The sequence below is a fragment of the Podarcis melisellensis genome, assembly GCF_964234715.1.
Source record: "Podarcis melisellensis genome assembly, chromosome: 10".
In the NCBI taxonomy this organism is placed as follows: Eukaryota; Metazoa; Chordata; class Lepidosauria; order Squamata; family Lacertidae; genus Podarcis; species Podarcis melisellensis.
The window spans coordinates 42,457,775-42,483,586 of NC_138542.1; the positions used below are offsets into that span (position 1 = coordinate 42,457,775).

At 40.2% G+C, this 25,812-nt stretch overlaps 1 protein-coding gene and 1 long non-coding RNA gene across 6 annotated transcripts in view; one reads left to right on the plus strand and one right to left on the minus strand.

Annotated features, from left to right (window-relative positions):
- The window catches only part of ANKS1B (ankyrin repeat and sterile alpha motif domain containing 1B), a 343,850-nt gene extending 324,856 nt beyond the window's left edge, over positions 1-18,994 (minus strand). For all 5 annotated transcript variants that reach the window (XM_081927920.1, XM_081927926.1, XM_081927925.1 and 2 more), the window contains exons 1-2: positions 18,495-18,994; positions 1,192-1,272 (exon numbers count right to left, since the gene is read on the minus strand). In XM_081927920.1, the coding sequence (XP_081784046.1) occupies positions 1,192-1,272; positions 18,495-18,628 (215 nt within the window). In that variant the 5' untranslated portion in view covers positions 18,629-18,994. The remainder of the gene's footprint in view (positions 1-1,191; positions 1,273-18,494) is intronic.
- A 742-nt stretch (positions 18,995-19,736) lies between these two features.
- Positions 19,737-21,614, plus strand: LOC309379112. Its single transcript, XR_014172368.1, has 2 exons — positions 19,737-19,948; positions 21,095-21,614. It is a non-coding gene; the product is annotated as an uncharacterized lncRNA (long non-coding RNA).
- The last annotated feature ends 4,198 nt before the right edge of the window (positions 21,615-25,812 follow it).

Genomic DNA, 25,812 nt, shown 5'->3' on the forward strand with positions numbered 1-25,812 from the left:
CGGAGGGGAAATCCTCTCCGAGGCGGATTGAGCGCAGCTGAGAGAAGCCTTTCGAGGAGCTGCCATGTCCCCTGGAAACCCCCTTCCCAGCTCTGCCTCAGCCGCCGCCGCCTCAGTTGCCGCCGTCCCTCAGTCCCTCGCTCTGCTGCCTCCTCCCACCCCCAAAGCTTGGAGGTTCCCCAGCAAGGGGGAGGGAAAAAACTTTCACTTTTGTGCGTCCCTCCCGGCGTGACGCTGCGCGCTGACGTCACGGGGCGGGGCTTTAATGGTGGTGTGCCGCGAGATTTTTTTTCAGTAAACAGGTGTGCCGTTGCCCAAAAACGTTTGGGAAACACTGCTATAAACATATGGGAGATTAGGCCTACAGATAGTAAACTAAGACATCCTCCAATGTCAGATGGAAGATGGTACATCTACTACAACTCCCCCCTCTGCCACTCACTCAGGGGAACCCCACAAAATAAAACTTCCCCTCAACCAGGCTGTCACCATGAGTGAAGGTCATAGGCCTGTCTCCTCCAGTGTCTGGCCTACAATTCTATATCCCAGCTGACACTGTGGGACACCCCTGTCCCTGTGTCTCCCTGAAGTGGTAACCCAAAGCAGTGAACTCCTCTAGTGTGGCATATGACTCCACACTGACACCCCAGCTGTATCCACTTAGACAGCAACCAAATAATACCAGGCACTGCTGACAGGCAGCTCCAAGAAAGACAACTCTAAGACTGATACAGACAACTTGAAACACAGCAACAACAAAATTACATTGCTGCATTTTATTATGTACATAGCCATGGTCCGAGCAGGAAGATTCCAATCCATCTTCACCCTAGTCACATTGCAAAAAGCCTTTACCTATGTATAAAAATTCAATGGTTGAAACTGAGTGGATGCAAGGATGGTGGAGATTTCTTCGCCACTATCATTGCCCAGATTAGAACCCAAAATGGGCTCTAAGCTGTGTTTTAAATATGCTTGCTGTTAACCAAATTGAATTTTCTCGCTAAAGAAAGGGAGAACAAAATTATTTTGTACACATGAAAATGGAGGGGCAGGTGTTTTAAGTAGGGCAGTTTACTAAAGCTTGGGGCACACAAAAACATGACTATGTCTAAACTTAATGCAGGTTAATACCAACATTTTTAACACAAAGTAATACCAGCATAATATTGATAGCCATTTGACACTTACTTGTGACCATTTAAAGCTGCATGGTGCAAAGCAGTGTAACCCGAACTATCTGTGCAGTTTATATTTGGTCCTCGCCAGATGCTGAAAATAAAGCACAAACTCTATTATAATAAATACATAGTTTTGTGGGTTTATTTAGCCATAATCATTATATACAGACTTTAGCCATAATCATTATATACAGACAGAGGCTCACTGAAATGTAAACACTGGCCAACAAATAAAGGTAAATTTAAGCAAGAAAATCAGAAGCAGAATATTCTTGTGGTGGGGAGTATACCACTTTGGTCAGCTTTTAAAGCAATTGAATGTGAAAAGTTTATTACCTCAGAAAGATGACCAATATCCAAAAGCCTTATCTCTAAAATACAAGTTTCTTCACATTCTTAATCAATCTTAAATATCACAGCAGAACATACAAGTGGGGCTGTTCTTTCAAGTACAGATGCTGAAACGCTGATTCTGCCTGTGATGCATCCCACCTCTTACGACTAGGGTCAACGTGGGAAACCTCAGGTCTAGGGCTGAATGCAGCCCTCTGGGTCTCTTCATCTGGCCCTTGGGACTCTCCTGTAAACCAGCTTCCAACATCTCAGTGTTTGACCTGCATTAAAATTTTTGGTTCAAATTTAACAAAATATTTGTGATTATTTTTTTATAAAAATGTTTTTATTAAAAGATTTTCATGGATAACAAAGGTACATATAATGTTACATTTTTCAATTCACAGAGTCCTTGCTTGAAAAGTATGGTAGAAACAATCTGAGTTTACTAGGTGGAAGAGCTCAACAAATGAGACTTTTCAGGCAAAATTGCAACTGATAAAAATATTTATTTACAACTGCCCATTCTACTGAGAAATTTATAAAAATGATCTATGCTGCAACCTGTTGTGCTTGGTATAAATTGAACACCACCTGCTCTCTCAATAATCCCTCTTTCAATTTTATAAGTTTCAGGTTGTTCATAAACTAGGGAAACTTATGCCAACAAAACTGTGAGAAAACATGTCTAGAACCAACCATCAAAAGTGGCCAAAGTCAACCTTATGTGCCATAGAGTTACCAGGCCATCAACAGAACAGTACTCAAGCTACAAGGTATAGCCCTCCAAAATTCTAGGATCCAGCAAGCTTCACAAGTCTCTAAGAGCAGAAATTCTAACTGCATTCCCTCCAACATCCTGGGGGGGGGGGAGGCTAATTGGGACACAACCACCCCCACACACCTCAACATCACCTTGCTGCCCTTATGCACCACTGCCGCAGCCTCCCCCTGCATCATCCCAATCTTGTTCTTTTACACACCCTTTGCTTCATGTTTCCATGCACAACCTTGCTGTCCAAGACTTCATGCTGGCTTTAGTTCCCAGTTCCCTCTTGCCTCAGCTGTTGTTTTCTTGTCCTTACCTCCTTTCTCACTTTCCCCTCTCCTGCTGGTTCTCTATGAGGCTCTTGTGAACCATTTACAGTAGCTTATGGACCTTCTGATTTTGTAAGGATTTACCTCGTCAGGAAATTTAATGTGACCAACACACCAACATAATCAAAAGTTAATCTTGGCTTCCCTGCATTAGATACATTTGAGGTAAGGTGGAGTTGGACAATAGTAACAAATTTTCTGGGCAAGGAAAACACATCTGATTTAATGTATTTGGCTTTCATTAAAGGACACAGTTTCACACAATAAATTATTAAGTAAGGTGACTAATATCACAGGAACTGTAAAACAGGTTCAATCAATATTGTTAACCAAGGAACAAATTACTAGAAATAATCTCTAAGGATCAGTATTGGAACTTTTCTCAAATGACCCTGGCAAATGAAATACAAGGATGTTGCTGAAATTCAAAGAATATGCTGAGGAGACAAAGCAGAAACCATTTTCTGCTACTTTTCTGTGTGCAATTTCAAAATATGCCTAGGGAAATTTAACACTTTGAGTGGCTTTTAATTTTATTTTCCTGTGCATCCAATGCCCTCAGGATTTGGATTTTGCATTGTCAGGATAGGGTACTGAAGTGAATTAATTTTCCTGGATAACTCAGTTGGTTACAGCGTGGTGCTGATAACACCAAAGTTGCAGGGTTTAGACTAGACGATCCTCAGAGTCCCTTCCAACGCTACTGTTCTATGATTCTATGATCAAATAGACTGCTTTTATATTCTTAGGCAGTAGCAAGGATATGGATAGAAATGAGCAAAACTAATAACAAAAGGTGTTTACTTTTTAGCACCATAGTCTTCTTCTTCTTCTTCTTTCTGTTGTTGTTGTTGTTGTTATATCCCTTGCAGCTATACTCATTTATGAGAAAGGCTCTGGGAGTAAATCCCAAGGAAAAATCTAGACCCACTCTCCTGCGGGATCTTCAGAAGAAATTGCTAAGGAGTAAACCCTACACAAATCCAGAGTGGAGTTCCTAAGATGGTTGGACAGCGTCTTGTACACCCCCTTCTGGCAACACCTGCAGCCAAGTTGGCACCAAATGTATTGCTATTATTTCCTTTGGACCACACCAGCGAGTCTGAGAAAGGAGTGGGTCTTGCACCCTGGAGAGATAATTTGGTGCTGCTAACACAACAAAAACAGCACAGTGAAAGGCAGCAGTTATGCTTTACTGGTCTCTGTAGCCACAGCAGGCACTGTGATTCCCTGGCCGTTTAACTTCAACCCTGGAGGCATATTCCATTGTCTCTTGAGACAGATGGATGCCCACAATATTTATATCCCAGCTTTTTCCCTGATGGGGACTCAAAGTGACTTGTAGTACTGCTACATTCTGAAAAAGATAGTTGTGTTGTGAAGGGATTTCTTGCTTTAAAACAGCATTTTATAATGAGAATGTGTAAGTTACATTTTTTTTCAGGGATAAGAGAGTTGTCTAAACATGCTGAAAAAAATGCCACAGAACTCCGAAAAATTAACCTCTAAGGAAGAAACAATACATTAATTAATTTTCCAGTGCTGAAGGAACATATTTGGTCTAAGTGAAAAAGCCACAAATACCTCTGTAGGATAATAATGTAATAGCTGTCCTGAATACTAATGTGAATGAAATGTGTCCCATATTGAAACAGAAATCAAGTTCTAGAAAAGAATATTTAGCTATGAGTAGAATAGAATGATTTGGATTAATGTTTGTGTATCTGCTGCCTAATTTGCTTATGTTTACTATTGTTTGCATTTACATGATTCCACATTTACAATAAAATAGGGGAAATCTTTTATGACATGTACAGGCCTAACTATTACTTTATAGGTTGTTAGTTTAAAAACTCTGCCATTCGTCAAAAAATAAAGTTTTTTAACTTACACTTAATATAAACTTTGTTAACTGTGTCCAACAATGGATCTCTCTCATTAGCCTCCTTCTGAAAGGAAGCACAAGGCAGCTTATTGAGCTTTGTGTATAGTTACATCATCCAAAGAGACTTTTGAAGGAATACTACTTTCATTGTAGTCAGAACACTTCAGGTTCAAAACAAGCGAATTGTGAAATAACTGCTCAGCCAGGCTGTAACTGTTAGTACCTGACATCTCATCCACAGGTGACCTTGTTTACATTAGTTAGACAAAGCACTAGTGCATTACTATTATGTTACTGAGAAACACATCAATTGCCTTAAATGGAGCAACAATTTTAGAATTATCAAACTGAGTCCAATCATCATGTCATTCCCAAAAATCAAAGTATCAACCAGATACAAACATTTCTAAGCCAAAATTAGGGTTAAATAATACAGGTGGAAACCAACATATCACTAAGTGAATGTTCAGTCATCACAGGGATTTCTGCTTGCACGATGGTACTTTCCACCTCTCTCTTCCCCCATGTGTCCACAATCCTGTTCTAGGAACAGATTTGGTGATGGAATGGGGTACATGGTAAGGACAGAGGGATGATTCCCACTGCATAATTGCACTGATGGATGGGTTAGTTGAACACTGCTGTAAATCTATAACAACAGAATAAAATCTGTTTGTCAGGATTAATATGCAGTATACTCGAAAGTATCGAAAATATACCAGTGCAGGAAGCTAATTTGGGAAAATATTCCACAATATATATGAGTTTAAGTGAAAGTGGACAAGAATAAAATTCCTCTCTAATCATGAGCTAATAATAATGTGCTTATACAATAATCTATTATACCGTCAAGAAATAACCAAAATTTCATTTAAAAAAACTAAGCAACAGTCAAAAATAAGTGCTTTAAATCACATCCCACTTAGGTTATGACATAAATCAACACACATATGTAGTTCCATTCACTTTCATAATATTTCAGTCTTTGATTTCGCTGCAATACATTTCCCCAAAAACCTCTGTGCATTTGACTATCTGGATGACTTATATATTTCATAAAACTGTCCCACAGTTGTGATTTTACTTTAGTGTTATTAAATTTTATTGACTTTTTGTACTGTTATTTTTATATAAACCAATTGGGAATTTTTATTTTATTAAGTAGTATACATTTTAAATAAATAATTCTACATAAGAAATGTAGAATTACATTTTTAGTAACATTACATTGTTAGTATTTCCTTTAGAGTATGAACTGTACATGTCAGCTCCTCAGAGAAAGCTATACCTTTGATTGATAACCCTCCTGCACTTTTCCAGTTTTTTGGTGTTTCAACTCTGGCAACCACTAATAAAAAAAAAGCAAAACCCTATTAACTCTATATGCAGTAGGCTGAGCAGAGTTAATAGCTGCACCTTCTGTCTGAAGATTGCATATGTTTCCTCGTGAACACAGTGCCAAAAAAACTGCACCAATGGGTATACCTACCACATATGGATGCAAGAGTTTTGCATCTTCTCCAATAATCTGGCGGAACATAGCCCATAATCTTTGCTAATAGTAATGGAGTCAGGTACCAATGAGCAAAGTTCAGTAGCCAAACATCTTGGCTAAAATATCTCTACTATGACTTAATATTAGACCATTACCACTCTGTTTTGTTTTCCATCTTCAGCTGATGCTTTCTGAGTTTGGAGAAGCAACTAATGTCCACCAGCTTTTTCATAAGTACATCCTATTTAAATCTCCCTCCCAATCTAAGGGAGCAATTCAGCTGTTTTAGATTGAATGAAGATATTAAAACAGGGTTTCCCACAGGAATCTGGTAGGCCAATGTTAGAACATGATGCTGGACTAGATGGACCATTGGCCTGATCCAGCAGGCTCTTCTTAAATTCTTATGCTGAACCTGTATAAACACCTCGCAGAGGTAGTCCGTTCTCCTCAGAGGACCCTCTCTCCATCTGTGAGAGTTGGGCTTCTCCTTCCCAGGTATTTTTCCAGGTAAAGCTGCCATAGTCAATCAGAATCATGGGTGATTTGCAAGCCACTCCCAGCCCTGGTTACCTTTCATGACTTTCCATGGTCAGATGTTCTGAAAGGTTTTTTCCCAGCTATGCAAAGCTGCCATTTTGGAAATTTAGGATACGAAGGAGAGGATCTTAATTCAACCCAGAATTTGAGGGTTGTAATGCTTGAATATTCTTTGTTCTATAATGAAACCTGTACAGCAATCAGTATGTCCCAATCAAAATACCAGCTAGTTGCTATAGCAACTCTTACACTGAATCTGTATATTTGTGTGTATATTTTTAAAGGATTGGATTATTTATATTCTAAAGAAATCAACCTGCCACATTCAGTCATCAGCCTTTTAAGAATGCAAATAAAATTAAATAATAAATGTATTGAAGACCACACACTCAGAAAACTAAAAAATGTGAGTAGTTCATACAATCAATTAATCCGACTACAAACATGTGTGGACCCCTACAGTTCTCCAAATAACTTCCAATCTAGTTTAAACTCACAGATCCAAACTCTAGCTCTCCAACTTTCTCTGCCTCAAAACTACTCTTCCCATTAATAAAAGGTGTCATTTACAAGGGGAGCAAGATTCTCAGTTGTCAAGAAATATTAATATTTTTTGCTTGGATCCCAAATACCCATTAGTTGCCTGATAGGCCCATTTGCAGGCCAAGGCGCTGTGCTCCCCAATCCCCAATCCAGATAAATAAGAGATCAGTAAGACTTGTTTGGATGAAAACAGACCACAGTTTTATTGAATACAGATGAAAGAGGTTTGTCTTGGGCATGGGGCAATCAAAATACTTCCAGCCTGCCCACCGGAAATGACACATAGGTCAATCCAGGCAGGGGTTCCTAAGACTTACATTAAACAGGGTGACCCCTGCAGGGACTGCCGTCTGGGGGAGTGCCTTTGGTCCTGGTCCTGCCTGGGCATGTGGACATGACCACTCCCCCCAAGATCCCTTTAACAGGAAACCCGAGTGTCTGGAAGGGCAGGCAGATACTACAACCTCCCCTCCATCCAAAACAACAGATTGCCCCAATGCCCCACCTCAGTTGTGATGATTGCTATGAGGTAAGCAAAACCACCAAGTCAGAGCCAATATGGCCAGTGGACAAATTCCTACCCTGCCTCATAAAGAACAGCAACCACCATAGCCACAGCAAGGTCCTTGACTATCAGCCTAAACCAAGGGTGGGTAGGCAAGGAAACCAGATGAAAGAACAATCAGGTAGTGCCCTAGGTGCAGATTGCTTAAATGGCCAGGGGGTGGACCTGAGAGAAGCCTACCTGCTCCGTCAGCTCCGCCCCCTGGCACATTGCAGATCCCAGCCTGCATCCCCATTCTCCAAAGCAGGGTGCAGGCTAGGATCTGGCTCCTGATAGGTGACAGGGGTTTGTGCATCTGGTGCCTTCCAGGAAATACCCACTGAAGCCATGGCTCCATTGTTGGGGCTCCTGTGGAACCTCGGCCGTCCTGCAATGCCGCCGCACCAAAAGGGGTGAGCGGACTTGGAGTAATCAAGAGAGGTTCTATTCAGCCAAGCAGTCTCAGCAGCAGGACACTACCTGCTGCATGTGACACAGAGCCAACTCCTTATTTAACGGCAGGAAGGCTGCTCTCACTCTCTGTTCCTGTCTCTGTAGCGATTACATGGGTTGGATCTCAGTACATTGCAAGTGGTTAATAATTTAAAAATCCAGTTATGTAATTTCCAGATTTTGTGTAGGAAAGTGCAAATTTGATAGGACTATGGCCCTTAGCATCAACTAATTTTATTTACTGTATTTTTTGCTCTATAAGACTCACTTTTTCCCTCCTAAAAAGTAAGGGGAAATGTGTGTGCGTCTTATGGAGCGAACGCAGGCTGCGCAGCTATCCCAGAAGCCAGAACAGCAAGAGGGATTGCTGCTTTCGCTGCACAGCGATCCCTCTTGCTGTTCTGGCTTCTGAGATTCAGAATATATTTTTTCTTGTTTTCCTCCTCCAAAAACTATGTGCGTCTTGTGGTCTGGTGCGTCTTATAGAGCGAAAAATATGGTACTTACAATATTTATATGTTGTCACAAAATATAAAGTTATCTGAGTGGCCTACAATCAATGAATATAAAGACAATAGAAAATAGAAAATAAAACGTAACACCATTAAAGCAAGACAAACATAAATAGAATAAGAAAACACTCTTGCCTTAACCCCAAAGTTAAAAGAGATTTTTAAACCAAAGGATGGGGCCCTATGAAACTGGCTCATGTTTTATTTCATTTTTTTTAAAAATAAATTTGTATATCACCCTTCACCCAAAGATCACAGGGTGATTCACAACATAAAAATACAAAATGAGAACACAAAAACTAAACAATAACTCCCCTCACACAAACACATTTTAAAGGCCTTAGAAAGTTAATCAACCTAAGGCCTTGTTATAGAGAAAAGTTTTCACCTGACACCTAAATATATGTAATGAAGGCGCCAGGTGAGCCACCATGGGGTGAGCATTCTACAAACAGGGAGCTACCACAGAAAAGGACCATTCTTGTGTTGCCACCCTCTGGGGACCTCTCATAGAGGAGGCACATGAAGAACAGCCACAGATGATGATTGCAGGGTCTGGGTCAGTTTGTATGAGGAAAGACAATCCCACACAGCTATCACATCTGTGCTGACACTGACAACACATTAATGTAGATTTTGGAGAAGTGTGTAGCACAGGCATAGGCAAACTCGGCCCTCCAGATGTTTTGGGACTACAACTCCCATCATCCCTGACCACTGGTCCTGTTAGCTAGGGATGATGGGAGTTGTAGTCCCAAAAATCTATAAAAAAATTTTTTATTTTTTTTTTATAAAAATTTTTATTAAGATTTTTTACAGATACATATTTAACAAACAGAATAGGTTTCATAACATCCTTTCATTCTATTGCGGACTCCCTCACGTCTCCCGCTTCCACTTTCATCATTAAAAACGAATTTTTCCAAGCAAATTATCATCTTGTTTATACTCTTAAGTACAATATTTAGGTTAAACTCAAATAAAAAATTATAATTTAATGGTAGACAGTTATTTCTGCTCTGGCTTCCTTGTTAGGCTTCAACCAAATTACAGTACTTTTGTAAATAAATCTTAAATTTCTTCCAGTCTTCTTCAACCCTCTCCTCTCCCAGGTCGCGGATTCTGCCAGTCATCTCAGCCAGTTGCATATAGTCCATCAGCTGCATCTGCCATTCTTCCAGTGTTGGTAGATCTTGGGTTTTCCAGCTCTTAGCAATAAGTATCCTTGCCGCCGTTGTAGCGTACATAAAAAATGTTCTGTCCTTCTTTAACACGTTCTGGCCGACCATGCCCAGAAGGAAGGCCTCTGGTTTCTTAGTGAAGGTATACTTAAATACCTTTTTTAACTCATTGTATATCATTTCCCAAAAGGCCTTCACTTTAGGGCAGGTCCACCAGAGGTGAAAGAATGTTCCTTCATTTTCCTTACATTTCCAACATTTGTTATCAGACGAATGATATATTTTAGCCAGTTTCACTGGGGTCATGTACCATCTATATATCATTTTCATTACATTTTCCTTCAGAGCATTACATGCTGTGAAGTTCAGCCCGGTGGTCCATAACCTTTCCCAGTCCTCAAACATAATGTTGTGCCCAATATCCTGGGCCCACTTTATCATAGCCGATTTAACCAATTCGTCTTGTGTGTTCCATTTCAGCAGCAAGTTATACATTTTTGAAAGTACCTTGGTCTTAGGTTCTAACAGTTCTGTCTCCAGTTTCGATTTCTCCACCTGGAATCCTAACTTTTTATCCATCTTAAACACTTCCTTAAGCTGAGCATAGTGTAACCAGTCTCGCACTTTATCTTTCATTTTCTCTAAACTCTGCAGTTTCCAATTGTCTCCATCCCTTTCTAGTATTTCCCAATATTTTGGCCAATTGGCCTCCATATTGGGTCTTTTTCGGGCCTTAGCCTCCAAAGGTGACAGCCACCTCGGTGTTTTGTTTTCTAATAAGTCTTTGTATCTTGTCCAGACATTAAATATTGCTTTTCTGACAATATGGTTCTTAAAGACCTTGTTGATCTTAACCTTGTCGTACCATAAATATGCATGCCATCCAAATGCATTGTTAAAACCTTCCAAATCCAGCACATCCGTGTCCTCCAGAAGTAGCCAGTCTTTTAGCCAGCAGAAAGCTGCGGCTTCATAATACAACTTTAAGTCTGGCAGGGCAAAGCCCCCTCTTTCTTTTGCGTCCGTTAATATCTTAAACTTAATTCTGGGCTTTTTGCCCTGCCAGACAAATTTGGAGATATCTTTCTGCCACTTCCGGAAGCACTCCGTTTTATCTACAATCTGCAATGTCTGAAACAAAAATAACATTTTTGGCAATACATTCATCTTAATAGCAGCTATTCGACCTAACAATGAAAGTTTCAATTTTGACCAGCTATCCAAGTCTCTCTTAATTTCAGACCAACATTTTTCATAATTATCTTTAAACAGACTCAAATTCTTTGCTGTTATGTTTACCCCTAGGTATTTAACTTTCTTAACCACAGTTAACTCTGTCTCTCTCTGAAACCGTTCCGACTCAATATCTGTCAAGTTTTTTCCCAACACCTTGGTTTTTTGCTTATTTAGTTTAAATCCCGCCACCCGACCAAAATCTTGGATTAGTTGTAGTACTCTTTTCGTACTAGATTCTGGCTCCTGTAATGTCAGAACTAAGTCATCTGCAAACGCTTTAAGTTTGTATTGTTTCGCTCCGACCTGTATCCCTTCCACCAACCTGTCCCCTCTAATCGTGTTCAAGAGCACCTCCAGGACCGAGATAAATAATGTAGTCCCAAAAATCTAGAGGGCCGAGTTTGCCTATGCCTGGTGTAGAGCACTGTCAGGTTGATTTTTTTGAGATCCAGTTATTGCAGCTTGAGGACATATAGGGACAGAGGTCTGTCCAACTACTTAGGCTCTCTTGACCTACTCTCTTGAGTAGGCCAAAAAGAGCCTTCTTATTAATAGACCTGGACCCAGAGGTTATAGATAACCACCAACTAGATGCTAATGCCCTTCGTGTGTATGTAGACTCATGAATCTGGCAGTTCCAAGGGGCTGATTCAAGTATATGTGTTTTTGCGTAACCCTCGAATAAAACACTACTGTAATCACCACATGGAAACAATCAGAATCTGTTTTACCATGAGCTTATGTTCAAAATTTTCTTCAAATTCATTTTGGCCTAAAGTTAAGATGCTCTTAAAACAACATATATAGGCATAACAGCCAAGAATTGTTTGCTACCAGCGTATATCTGACGTTAAGTTCATATTTCATATTAAAACAAACTACTAGTATCTTCAGAAAAACTCATTGTTAAATTATCTTATTTACACAGAAATAATCAGCATCCATCTGAATAAACAGCACTTCAAACTGCTTATAATTACTGCATACATCGCTCCAAGGTGTAATGCAAAGACATGCCTATTCAAAAGTCTAATTGCTATTATGCCTTTAATTACTACATGTAAGTGTCTTCATAGATCTTGGCTGCAATGACCATGACTGTAATAGCAACCTGTCTGAGGGCAGCTTTCACAGCTTATAATACAAATGTTGAAATTGTGTGCAATTTATTAATCAAACTTTTTATATTGCTGACTGGGCCAGATATCTGGGCCAGATATCCTTTAATCAAATATATAAGATATCCAAGAGACAGTGTGCCAGTCTTTACAATACACACACACACAGTTGCACATGGAAGAGAAGAGAGCTTCCTCCACTTTGCCTACTATAGAAATTCATCTATCTCATTCAGCCTTTATGGGCTAGTAACTTATGGGGACTTGTAGGCTAGTATCTAATCAGGTGTATGTACAAGGCTGGTCTCTGTCGTGGCCAACTCTGGGGTTGCGGTGCTCATCTCGCTTTATTGGCCGAAGGAGCTGGCATACAGCTTCCGGGTCATGTGGCCAGCATGACTAAGCCGCTTCTGGCGAACCAGAGCAGCGCATGGAAATGCTGTTTACCTTCCCGCCGGAGCGGTACCTATTTATCTATACTTTGCACTTTGACGTGCTTTTGAACTGCTAGGTTGGCAAGAGCAGGGACTGAGCAACGGGAGCTCACCCTGTTGCGGGGATTCGAACCGCCGACCTTCTGATCAGCAAGCCCTAGGCTCACCCACAGCGCCACCCGCGTCCCATTCATCACTTAGTTTACACTTTTTACAGTGAAATACATTTGCCATTTTACAACCCATTCACTCAGATTGAAGAGGTCCTTTTGGAGCTCTTCACAATCTCCCCCACACACACATTAAACAATTTAGTATCATCATCAAGTTACTCCTAATTCAATATTGTTTATGAACAAGTTAAAAAGTACAAGTTCCAATACCTGTCCCTGGGGCAAACCCTTCCTACTCTTTGCTTCCTGCAACTTAACCAATTCCTCCTCCCAAAGCCATTGTCTCACCCAAGCATTGAGACCACAAAGCTGTGCCTAGCTGGCTGACCCTCCATGGGACCAGTAGCATTTGGAGGCCCTGGCTTTCAGCATCCTACCTAACAACCTAAATTTGACTTCCAGGACCTCGTGACTGCATTTCCTGATGATGTTGGTGCCCACAAGCACACAACCACTGTCTCCTCCTCATCTACCAGGCTATCTAGGTGGCAGGTGACATCCTCAACCTTAGCACCAGGCAGTCAATTCACCCTGCGGTCTGTAAGTCCACTGCACACCCAACTATATATCTAAGGATCAAATCGCCTACTACCACAATCCTTCCACCCACTGGAGAAGTATTCTCAGCAGAAGAGGATAGATGTCCCCCTCATTTCCCTTCTAAGGAAATGTTTCCCTCTTCCTCACTTTCCTTATTTGAGACCCTCATTTTCCCTGACAGCGTATCAGCTGTCATTGTGGCAGTAGGAAACAGCTACAACGCCCCTGAAAGCTGCATCTACCACTATTTCTTTCTCTTCCCTTTTCCAGGTATACCACCTTTTCCTCAAGGGAACAAGCTTGTTCCCAGAGAGCCAGGAGCTCATTGCACTTTAGACATACCCACAACCTCTGCCCAATGGGTGGAGAATATATGGATGGTTTGATCTTTGCCCCTTCAGTAGCAAATGAATGGATGAATCAAGCAAACGATTCAGTAAGAAGGAAGCATGTCTCTTGATTCAAGAGGACTTCAGTGGAGAGCAATGGTATCTCATTTGCAGATGAAAGATAATAATTTCTCTTCTGTCCTTTCCTATTGATTAGCTTCCTTCTGCAAATGGGATACCACTGCTCTCCCCCGAAGTCTTCTTGAATCAGAAACATGCTGCCTTCTTACTGAATTAGCTAGATTCTTGCTAGCTTCAAAATTCCTCATCAGCACAGGTCATTTCCTCACATGAAGAATCAGAGTCAGTCCTAGCTATCCCCAGGGCATTGGGTTGCTCATAAATGACATGAATCTTGAGCTCATTCTTCCCAGGAAAGGAATGGACTTCATAATTGAGCAGCGATACAAAAAATTGATTTTCTTCTCCTCCTTTTCTGCAGAGCTCTTTTTAAAAAAAGAAAAAGAAACAAACTCTCCATGGTTTGAAAGACACATCATTGGCAAGCCTCTCTGTTAAGCTTGTGTAGCTTTTACAACCTAGCACAGAATGAGGAGAAGGTGAGAAACTGGAGTTGTAGCATCTTCACATTGTATATTACTGCAGTCAATCTGAGGCACCTGGCACCTCCAGGCTGGACACAAATTTGCTGTCATGAGCAAATTGTGGGGAGTTCAGCAAGCAATTGGACCCAGTGAGGATATGTTGTCAAAAAAAACCTCCCAAACCTGGAGATGGCCTTGTTCCGAATATGCCCACAAAAGAAAAGGAAGGCCATTTCGCTGGAAGTATTTAAACTGATCCCAAGCATGATGTTTTGAAAACAATCCAGCAAGGACGGAGGAATAGTCCCCTATGATTCTGAATCATCACTGATAGTGGTAGAACCAGAATACAGAAACCACTAAGAAATCCCACTTACATTTAAAAAGATATAATGATTTTATGTATCACTTCCCTCCCTAATACTACACTTCCCTAGCTAATAAAACAACTTTCTAACTAATGCTATAATTGCAACCTGATGACCAAATAGAAAGTCAGATACACAGGCTGGGCTGATGACTCACTTGACAGTTCATTGCTCCACTTCCACAGTCTGCTTTAAAACATCAGTGGTTTGCTGTATTCTTGAACTCTCAAAGAAGTGTAGAGCAAACATCAAGACTTCTCCAACTGGGAGGTGTGGGCAACAACAACAACACAGGTTTCCCATTAATCCAAACTTGTAAAGTTTAAAGGTGTACAGCTAACCTAGCTATAGCTATATCCCTTTTTCATATTTGAAAATTCAGTACTGCAATGATAGGGATTAAAAATATCACAAGGTGAGACCTCCTCTTTCTGCCACTCTCCCTTTCTCTTTTTTATATACCTTTCTCTTCCCAGGGCCACTGAAAGCAGGTTCGAGCCCCACTGGGGGAAAAAATTGTGCCCTCCAGCAATGGCAAGCCAGCTAAAAATATTTACATGGGATTTAAAATAAATGTGTGGTCTCATTTTTAGTTTAATAATAAATATAATATGTGTACCTATTGAGAATGTTAAGATCCTAATGACTAGTATCAATAAGCACTCATATAATAATTGCTCAACTAACTATACAGTACTTTAAATGTTACTTGTATGTGTAACACAACACAATGTGTATCACACAACAACTTTGTTGTATTTGCAGTGTTCACTTAAAAAAAACATACAAATGTGACTTCGTGTAATAAGATGAGACTACACTGTCATACTGTCAAACCACAGAAGCAAATGTTCATATAGAGTCGCAAATGTTTACAGCACAAATTTGTAAGCTGGTTATTTAGAATTGGGTGTGCACTAAATATGAAATATTTATTTTATTAGAAATTACATAAAACAAATGCAAGATAGTCAGGCCCTAGGATGCCTTCTAGATTGCAAGGCCCTGGTAATTTCAACCTGGCCTCTTGCCTTCTATTCCATACCCTCCAACATTTCTCCGATTAAAATAGGGACATCTCATTCCACACATCTTACTGGGCTGCCTCAGCCACCGCTGGGCAGCTTCCAATATATATAAAAACATAATAAAACATTAAACATTAAGCAAAACTTCCCTATACAGGATTGCTTTCAGACAGCTCACGAGTCGAATAACTCCATACCCTCTAACATTTAACCAATGAAAATAGGGACGTCCTAAGGAAAAGCAGGACATTTTGGGATCAAATCAGAAACTGGGATGGCTTCTCTAAATCAGGGACATCCCTGGAAAATAGAGATACTTGGATGGTCTAAGTTATTGCTGCAGCGCCTTCTCAGCTCAGGGCTCAGTGCAGGCAAACCAATCACTCTCCCTTAAATCCACCTCTGCCCCAACAAGCTTGTAGGTATATTTGACAATTATTAAGATACAAACTAAACTAATTTTGTATACCTAGATTCCACCTTAGAATGCAAAAGCTGCTGGCTTATTTCTGAATGGCCTGTTTCACTTCCAAGCTATATATGTACAGGATCACACAAGTTCAGGGTTACTGTGAATGACCCTTCTCCTAATGGGTCATGATACCACAACATTCCCACTTGTATATGCCAATATCCAAACACACAGCTGCAAACTTTGTTCATCTCACTGTAGTAAGCATTCCAGTTTGAGAGTCCATCAGTTTTCACAAGTGAAGTTTTAATTAATACTGGAATTGTACAGAGAAAACTACATCTGTGAGTGGATTCACAATTTCCACCAGCATTTGATCTTGAAAAACAGACAAGATAAGTGACTATGATGTCAGTGATACTGTTAAGTCTAGGAACATAAGAAACCATTAAATCCAACATCAATTTAATGCAGTATCAGGGCAATAGGATGTATATTTTTGTATCTGATCATTTATTATGTTATCAACAAAGTTATCAAAAGAAGCTCAAGAGGTACTTGATGTGATGGTGGTGCCTTTATCTGTTTTCTACACTGCCGCGCAAATGTTTAGTGCTGCATCTAATTAAGTCGGGGTAGACCTAATGAAATCAATGGACAAATTGATTTCAGTGAGCCTGCTCTATAACTTAGTAGACTACAACCCTGGATGTTAACTGACTTTTAAAAATAAGAAATATTTTTTCCAGCCTTACTGATAAATATGTACATTTTGTACTTGTTGAAGATAGGGCCTTAAATTTAGCTTTGTTGAGTAACCTGAATGACACATGTCATATATGGATTGTCTTGTTTTAAAAAGGTTCCAAAAGCAGGGCTAAGTGAGAAGGAAAGTGCACCAATATGCAACTGTAATGTGTTACAAAACTAATATGCTTTCTATTAAAAATAGTGCCAAATAGCACTTAATGTAACTTTCTACTTTTAGTAATCAACAGTTTTCTATAATACACACCATTGTAGTCTTCAAGCCACATTACAAATGCATCTCTTCAATCTATTCCCTATTTTTAAAAATGAGCCATCAGATTCTCTCAAAGAGATGTATATAGGAATATACTGCTCTATTAAAAGGAATCCAAAGAAAGTAAACATTTAAGAACTGTACAGACTGATTACAGTAGAGGTGGAGGTTAATTGCATCAAAGTTAATTTCTGGTATGTGTAGGGTTGTTGTTGTTTTGTAAATCATGTTTAATTAATGATGCTTACATTAAAATTCATCAAATTAACTGACATTTCCTTTTTGGCCCAAGATATAATTATACTACTAAAAACAATACTATATATTCACTATGCCAACCAATACACTAACAAAATGTTGTTCTTATTGAACCATTGCAAAATATAAAAATAGGAAATAAGTGGGTGAAAATTAATAACCTTTAAAACAACTACATTTGCAAAAAGATAATGTGGAAGCCTGACAAAATATTAAACGTGTTACTATGGAGAATCCTGGAAACTACATGACCTTTTTTTGCTTGTCACTGAAACAATTTTCATTACTTCAGGCCTGCTTCTGTTCTTGCAGTGGAACACATTTAATGATTAGTTCAAGTTTTAGGTCAATAGCATGCCAATTCATTTTCCCTTGCTGCACTTGTGTCTGCCGTAACAGAGAACTGTGTGCTGCAGACCTTCTTTTATTTCACTAAAGTCAAATACCTTTTAAAAAAAATATGTTCTTCTCACCTGCAGATACTGTACTGATACTGTACCATTCATGCTTTACATTAAATGCTATCCCACACATTGTATAAGCTCTTTCAGGATTAGAAGTTGGCCCCTTCCACCTGGAAATGCATAACAACCTAGTCTCATATAGTTCTGAAAATGTTAATCACTGACTGCATACATTTTGCACCTATTGCTTGTAGCTGACCTCTCACCAGGAAGTTCAAATTTCTTAACAGTATAGTCCTATTAATGAGACACATGGCTAATTTCTGTTGCAAATGAGGGCAATAAGCATAAGGCAATGGAGGAAGGCTATTTGCTATATAGTTACAAATATGCAAGTATGCCTTTAATTACCAAATGAACTAATTTTTTATTATCCAGATGAAAAAAGAAAACTTGAGAGAAATAATGTGCATGTACACATCAAGTTGTCCAATATATTCCAAAGTTCTGCCCCGGTACAAGTAATGAAGCCAATGCAAGTTCCTACCGATTCACTGAAGGAAATAAATGCAAATGTTACTACTGTATGTCAATAACATCATGGCCAGTTGCTTTTAAACTCATATAGGACACACACCTCTCCCTCAGCTGTACATACTCAGAAGAAAGACATATTTTATAGTTACTATAATACAGCAAGAATGAGGGTGGCGATGGTTGTGGTGATGATGATGATGATGAAGGGGAGGAGGAGGAGGAGGTTACTATCCCCAGTACCTGCTGGGAAACCATATCCCTACCTCAGCAAGTTGGATAAAGGAATAGGTCCAGATCCACTGCCCAGGAGCCCTCCTTTCCTGCCAGCCAAGAGTTTTTCCACCAAAGCCACATTCCCAGTGCGAGCAGCTTCCAGCAGTTCCTGGTCCTTCCCCATGGTCGGGAATCATCAGAGAACCTTCACACGAGACCACCCCCAAAACGCGGTGTAAGTTATCCCCGCCTCCCCACCCAAAAATGGACCCTCTCCACAAAAAAATAATTTCCCTGCTCGCCTGTCAGACTGAGCGATTTAGGGATATTCCTGAAGGCTTCACGAGAACTCAGCAGAAAAAGGAGCAGCAGGAGCAGTGGTTGGGAGGGGGAAAATCACCTCCTCCTATTTTCAGCAGATCATTTCTGGGTGGAGTGTGGAAGAAAAATAGAGGGAGGAGGGGGGCGCAGAGGAAGAAAGACTCTTCCCCCCCACCCTCTGCCCAAATTCTAGTTTGGTGAAGCGGGGAGAGAGAAGAGTGAAGAGTGAGGGAGATCTTAACGACCAGCAGGGCGCGAAATAAGGGGAGACGCAGTCTTGGCCACCCAGGCCCGTTGCTGAGGAGACAAGAGTTCTCCGCTTCTGAATGGCTGGCAGACTATGTGGGTCTCCCCCCTCCCTCCCCTATCTGGCTCCCGGTCGCGTGCCCTTGCTCCGGTTCCCGCTGCGTTGAGGGATTCTGCTGCCCTCCCTCAGCTGTCCAGCCCGCCCAAATAGCGGCAGCAACTGTAACAGGAGCTCGTCTCGCGCTCCACTGCGGTGTCGCGCGCGCACACATATACATACGCGCGCGCGACTCGATCGATAACGGCTGCCCGAAAAGGGGGGGGGGGGAGACGAGGAGCTCCGCGCGCGCGCCGTGGCTGTGGCGCGCGCTCACCCAGCCTCACGCAGGAATAGCGTTAGGGAGTGAGGGAGTGGAAAAGGGAGGAGCTGGGAGGGTGAGGTGGTGGGGTGAGACCGCGGTGTAGTCCCGTCAGGGTGGGGAAATAGAAGTAGGAAAACAACATTTCGAAGGAGGAAGCTGGGCCGCCCGCTTCCTCTCTCCCCCCCCCCACATTGCGACGGGAGTGACGAGGCAGGCCAGGATTGCCCATTGGGAGAAGGGGAGCTGGGAAAGGGAGGGGAGATATATATGGGGGAACTTGGGGTTCTCCAGAGCGGAGGCGACCCATAGAGAGCATTCCAGCAGCAATCACGGTATTCCCGTTTGCTGTCGGTGCGCCCACACCGCACACCTCACCCGCTAATCAAAGCAGATTTGCCTCTCTAAACCCACTGGGTAGGGCTGTTACGAAAATGGCACCTTTGAATCCACGGTGGGAATATTATGGAATCCAGAGATTTCTAAAATACGGGTTGCCTGGTCCCCCTCCCCAGTCCTTTTTAAGAGGTGCAAGTTCGCAGGGCACTTCCACTACTACAGCCAAGTCCACTAACCTGGTGAGTATTAGAGGAGGAGTTATTTTAATAAAAAAAATTAGCTATCCTGCTGCCGGTGGTTTCTCCTCAACCAGTAAGAATATAAATAATTATCTACATCTGTGTAGTATGGTGGCTTATGTACTTCCATTTCATTTTTATTGGCTCCTCAAAGGGAAGAAACTTAATATTTTTAATTAATTCTCTGAATTGAATTACATCTCTTGCTTCACTTTGTAGAGTCATTATGCTGGAGAGTGGAACTTGCATTATGTATATCTCAGGCTATTGCAATGGGGTCAGATTTTAGTACATCTTTAAATATTTAACACAACTTTTAAAATCAAATTTATTATAACATTCTTCTTAATTTCCCCTAATCTTTCTTTTGTTTTAATCTGTAAAGGTTTAGCCTTCCTAGTTAATAACGTCTAAAACATTCCTAGATTTTTAAAGTTGCCTACGTATCACTACCTTAAAGCAGCGTGCCCATCATGCAAGCTTGGTAAGTAGACCATCATCTTGGTATTGGTTATTAGCATCATATTCTTCCATACCCTTTTGGAGAGGCGAGCCATTACCTTACCAGTACGCTATATCCATCCCTCCAAGCACTGTGATTGGAGTGTGTTGGGTGAGATTCTAACTCCCAATGATCAAAATCCAGTTCCTTTCCTTCCTTCCTCTCCCCCATCCTGGCACTTAAATTATGTTGTTCATATTTTTTTCTATCGTTTTAGAGATGGGCTGACTTTAAAAAAACAAAAAACAATCTCCAAAGAGCTTTGGTGGGGGGGTATTTATTTTGGATCACTTTAAGCAGGCCCCACTTGGGTCTGAACACAGTCACCTCAGGATTCTGATGAAGCAGTTGCACAGCCCTAGTAGACAATACTGAGTAAGGGAGATCTGTAGTCTGATTCAGCGTAATGTAGCTTCCTGTTTCTAGCAGGATTTTTTTTTAAAAAAAAAAAGTCTGTCTCAGATTCCACCAATGGTAAGCCCCCAACAAAACACTTTGAAAATATTCATTTCTCCCCAAATAGCCTTGTTTTTTATATGCCTTTTGTCCCTGCCCTGACAAACCTCAAGATAAAGCATTCTATACAGAACTTTCAGCTCAGCTTTTAATATTGTACTCTTCCCTATTTGTTGCCTTTTTTTCAGGTTTAGTTCAGCATTGGTGACGGTTGCCCTCTGCTAGTTTTAAATCCTAAAAAGGAATCAGGATTACCATCTAACAGCACCTGAACAGAAAGTAGGGATGAGGAACATCAACGAATGGCATACCATAGGGTTTCTCAAACGAAAAGTATTGCTATCCCACATCAACCTGTTCTGTTTAGCAGATGTCTTTTTCTCTTTTTCTTTCTTAAAAATGTTTTCCAAAGCAATAACTGATTATACCATAGTAAAACAAGGTGTTGCTGTTGAAGCAAATGACAAATGGCTTACTCAAAAAGATAGCTGTAGCTGCTAAGCTTAAGTTGATATAGGCTAGCAGCAGCTTTTCTTTCTGAGACTGCATATGATGGTTATCTAGTATCTGAAGTCTCTTCTGCTGTGCCTGATGTTCAGAAAGCAAGTGAATGGTAATGTACGCCCATTCTACAGAAGTAGATGACATACTGGAGAGGGTATAAACTGAGCTGTGTGTGAATAGAATTCCAACGTTCTACTATATGTTGCTTTTGTAGCTAGATGTTTCCAATGCTCAACCTAAGTGGATGGCTGAGAAGGATGCATTGTGCCAGGACCCAGAGATGGGGCAGATACCATGCTTGAGCTCTGATGACAGAAAAGTCCCACGTAATTTTAAAAATGTAGAAAAAGTAAATTTAGAATGAAATTAGAACATTTTCTTTCATGACTCATGCATTGCATGTATGAGATGGGATAGTACTATGTGTGGGGAATGGGGACTGTGCTTCAAGCTTGTACTGAGTCTTAAAAAAAATGCTTAGGACCTGGATGTATGAGTGGTTTCTTCTGTTTTGATCTATTTTGCTCAGAAATGGCACATCATGTTTTTATTAGAATCTGCTCAGATTATACACACACACACACACCACAATGCCAGTATTACTATGTGCCTCCTCAAATCTGAGTTTTCAGGAACTGCCACTCTCATGTCAAAACCTTGAAATTATCCTTGCACAGCAAGGCTGTCTTGGAAATATGGTCTACATAATATGCTGGATCAGCGCCAATTAAATTACATGTTTACCAAACAGTATTGCAGAATGAGCATATTAAGGTTTCAGAGGGCAAATTGTAAAATATGTAACATCTTCTGAGATTATTTTCAAGTTCTATTCACTTGCTTTTTGTAAAATGAAAGATACACATAGAACAAAATCTATACCCCCATTACTTCCTTAACGTACCTATTCCAGAAAAAGATTAATAAGTTTAAAATATGAAAGCTCTTTTTCTGTTTCTCAGCAGAATGACATATTAGAAGTCCCACAAGTCAAGGCAACTCTTGCCTATGACCCTTTTAAACTCTTCCACTGTAAACAACATGGTTCATTGCCCCTCCTCCTTCCCTCTCAGAACAGCTGAACATGCAGCAGCTGGCAGTTCCTGGCATAGAAAATCATGAGAGTTATATAAGTACCTTAATCCTTCCATGTTGCTTCCTGATTGGCACTTAAAATGTAGTGACTCAGCCACTGATGTATGATCCCACAACAGTAATATGTAATTTATGAAGAGCCCCTTTAAGTTCCTCCCTTTTCATCAGCAAAAAGCTTTTCTCACGCTTCATCTCAAGAAATCTCAACACTGTAATGACTGGCAAAACCTCTGATGTCAAATAGGCTTAAATGTATTTGAAAACTAGAAGAAGAATTGAAGCAGCTCTCTTCATTCTATAGGTTACCGCTACTTTTAGAGTTTTCAGTGAAAAGTATTTGGAAACATTCAACTTAGTTCTCTATATTTGTGGTGATAAACTTATCAGACATTACTGATAAGGGTTCAACAGAATTTTGATCTAACTTTAGATTGAATAGAAAACTATCAGTCTTAATATAGTGCCTTGAACGATTTCTGTACAGTTGGGTATAAACCAGTAGATTTTTCTGTAAAGATTTTGTGTAAAAGCTTTACAACTCACTGGAGAAACTTTGAATGACTTCTGTGTATTCTACCATTAGACCTCTAACTTTAAATCCCTGACCCCCAGTGCAGTTTCTGACCAAGAAAGTTTTTTCAAATAGCAAGGTTTCAGAACCTGCTTGAGGATGTGCGTTTTCCTCTGTCCAGAGCCCCTCTTAGGTAGAATCTCGGTACATATAAAAAACACTGTGAAAATGCTTTTTAAACAAACATTTTGAAAAATACATTGAATTTGACATAAGTGTACTATCGACATCCAGTCTAGTGTCTATAATGCGCTTAAAACACGCTTAAAACCTTATATTTGCAGCTGTATAGCTGAGTCTTTAGGTTCATTATACCAGTTCCTTTTCTCAACCTCAGAGACTATTAGGGAACAGCTTCCTAGATGACTGTATGATTGATCTCCTTCAACCAAAGGTTAACCAGAATACAACTTGTACATAATTTGGGCAACAGGTTTACAATTTCTGTCAATCAGTTGGAATCAGGAATTCCTTGGGGTCATTCCAAATACACTCTTTGGTTTCCAAGTTCACAGAACAACAGCAGTGGCACCTTGTATTAAATCTGTCACTGACTTTGCTATTAACTCTTCTTAGGTAAGGTTTTGTTTCTATTTTATCTCCAAGGTTTTTTCATCCAGGAGAAGTAGTGAGTGAACAAGCTGAAAAGACAAGTGTGACTTAAGTGCTTAAGTGACATTATGAACACTTCATGTATCATGTTTGTTTCTTTAAAATGCAAAGTGTGTCATCTGCTATCGTGGAGCTGTCCATGGTCTAGCAGAGCATTCTTTGGACCTTGCTATCTATTCTTCCCTTGCAGCCTGCTTTCTGCCTATTACCGTACTCTTGATGCTGAATCTGTTATTAGTACCTACCAATGCTCTGACTCTTCCTCTACTTTTAGCTTCTTGTTGTACACCTATAGGGCTTGTCTGTCCACAAAGATAGCAACATTTTTCTGTTTGCTTGTTTTGTGTTTCCAACGAGGTGGCTCAGATAAAATCAGTTGGGGTTTTTTGCAGGTACTATAATGGGTACTTTATATGACCATAACCTTTCCAACATTCTATGAGAGATTAAGACTATTGTAAAATACTAGGCACAAAGGTTAAGCTGCCAGTGAACCATGCTGGGCTGTGATATGACCTTAGGGGAACTAGTAAAGCTCACCTCTAATAAACCATATGCTACACAAGACCCACAATTCTTACCTTACCTTCTTGCACCCTCCATTTCCCTTGATCTCCCTTTCCTTCCTCTTGGGCACATTGCAAGCATGACCAAGATGACCTTTGGGAGTTCTGTTTTCATGGGTTACTGCTATTGCTGAAACGAGGGGCAGGGCTGAAATCTGATTTTTGTCCTTCCCTCTGTAATCCTGGCTGCAATGCTGCTGTTCCTTCTGTTATGCCTGGTAAGTTGATTTAGAAGGAAGGGGGAAGGTGTTTTGAGGATTGGGTTGGCTAAATAGGAGGAGCTGGTTTTCAAAAAGTGTTACTATGTTTAGGTTTGGAGTTTTCGCCGAAGGTGCCTCTCTTCCCATCTTTGACATGTGTAGTTAACAAAGACAATATGTGCATGCCATTTTCCAAATGATATTGAAATCAGTTTTTACATTTCAAAATAAACTGAAAGACTAGTGGCTGTATTCTATATTCTGGAATAAAAGCATTAACAGTTGCTTGCGAAAATGGCTCTGCTGATCTCACATTTCATTTGGGGTGAGGGGAGAAGCAGAATGGTTTTTGTATAGGTCAAAAGCCAAGGACTGTTTTTATATGTGAGATTTAAATTGCATTTGAGCCTCCTGTACTATTTATGTTAATATCAGATCACTTATTCACATAAAAAAGAATTTATAATAAGGCTGACATTCTGGTCAATGTAGGTTTTACATTCGTAAAACCCTCATAAAGACTAACTATAACAGTTTACTCTTGAAACTAAACTAAACATGCATTTCCAATTTCCAAACCCAAGAGGAAGGTTCACAGAGTTCTCACTAGATGGAGCTGGTGCTCCCTCGAAGTCCTTCAGCTTGCTGTAATTGAAGCAACAATGAATGTTCCTTGGGAATCTTTTTTATAAAAAAATGTTTAGTAAAGCATATGGCTAAAGCCTAATTCGAAGGGCATCAAAGTATTTCCAGAAAGCAAGGCTTCATATTTAGGAGGCAGTGAAACTCCTCAACTAAATCAATTTGTTTAACTGGAACTTAGATAATGCACTGATGATGTCAATATAAAAATATTTTTTGTACAAATTAAATACTGAAAGATAACATGGATGGACCAAATGATCTCACTGTCTGGAGTTACAGGAACTGGATGAAATGTAATAATGCAAACTGTAAGATCATCTGTTTAAAGACTTTTGCTACTTAATGCAGAATCATCTACTGGGAACGACACAAGAAGAGAGCTGGGGTTCTTCAGAATTGACCAGATGACTGAGATGATGTGGTGTACTGAGTACACATGCAATCCCAGAGTATACTACATATGACACTTCAAGTTAGAGATAAGAAATTATTAAAAATGACAAGATCTTTTTTGGAAAAGTATTATCTCATTTCAACCACAATATCATCACTGCAGCTGACCTTATGAGAGGAAGCTGGAAGCTGGACCAGCAAAATGGAAAGTATATATACACGCTCCCATTTTTGCTGTCAGGAGAAACAATTAATTAAAGACACTTCCACCCAAGCCAGTTCTTCACTTTCCCACACACATAAAACTCCAACCACAGAAC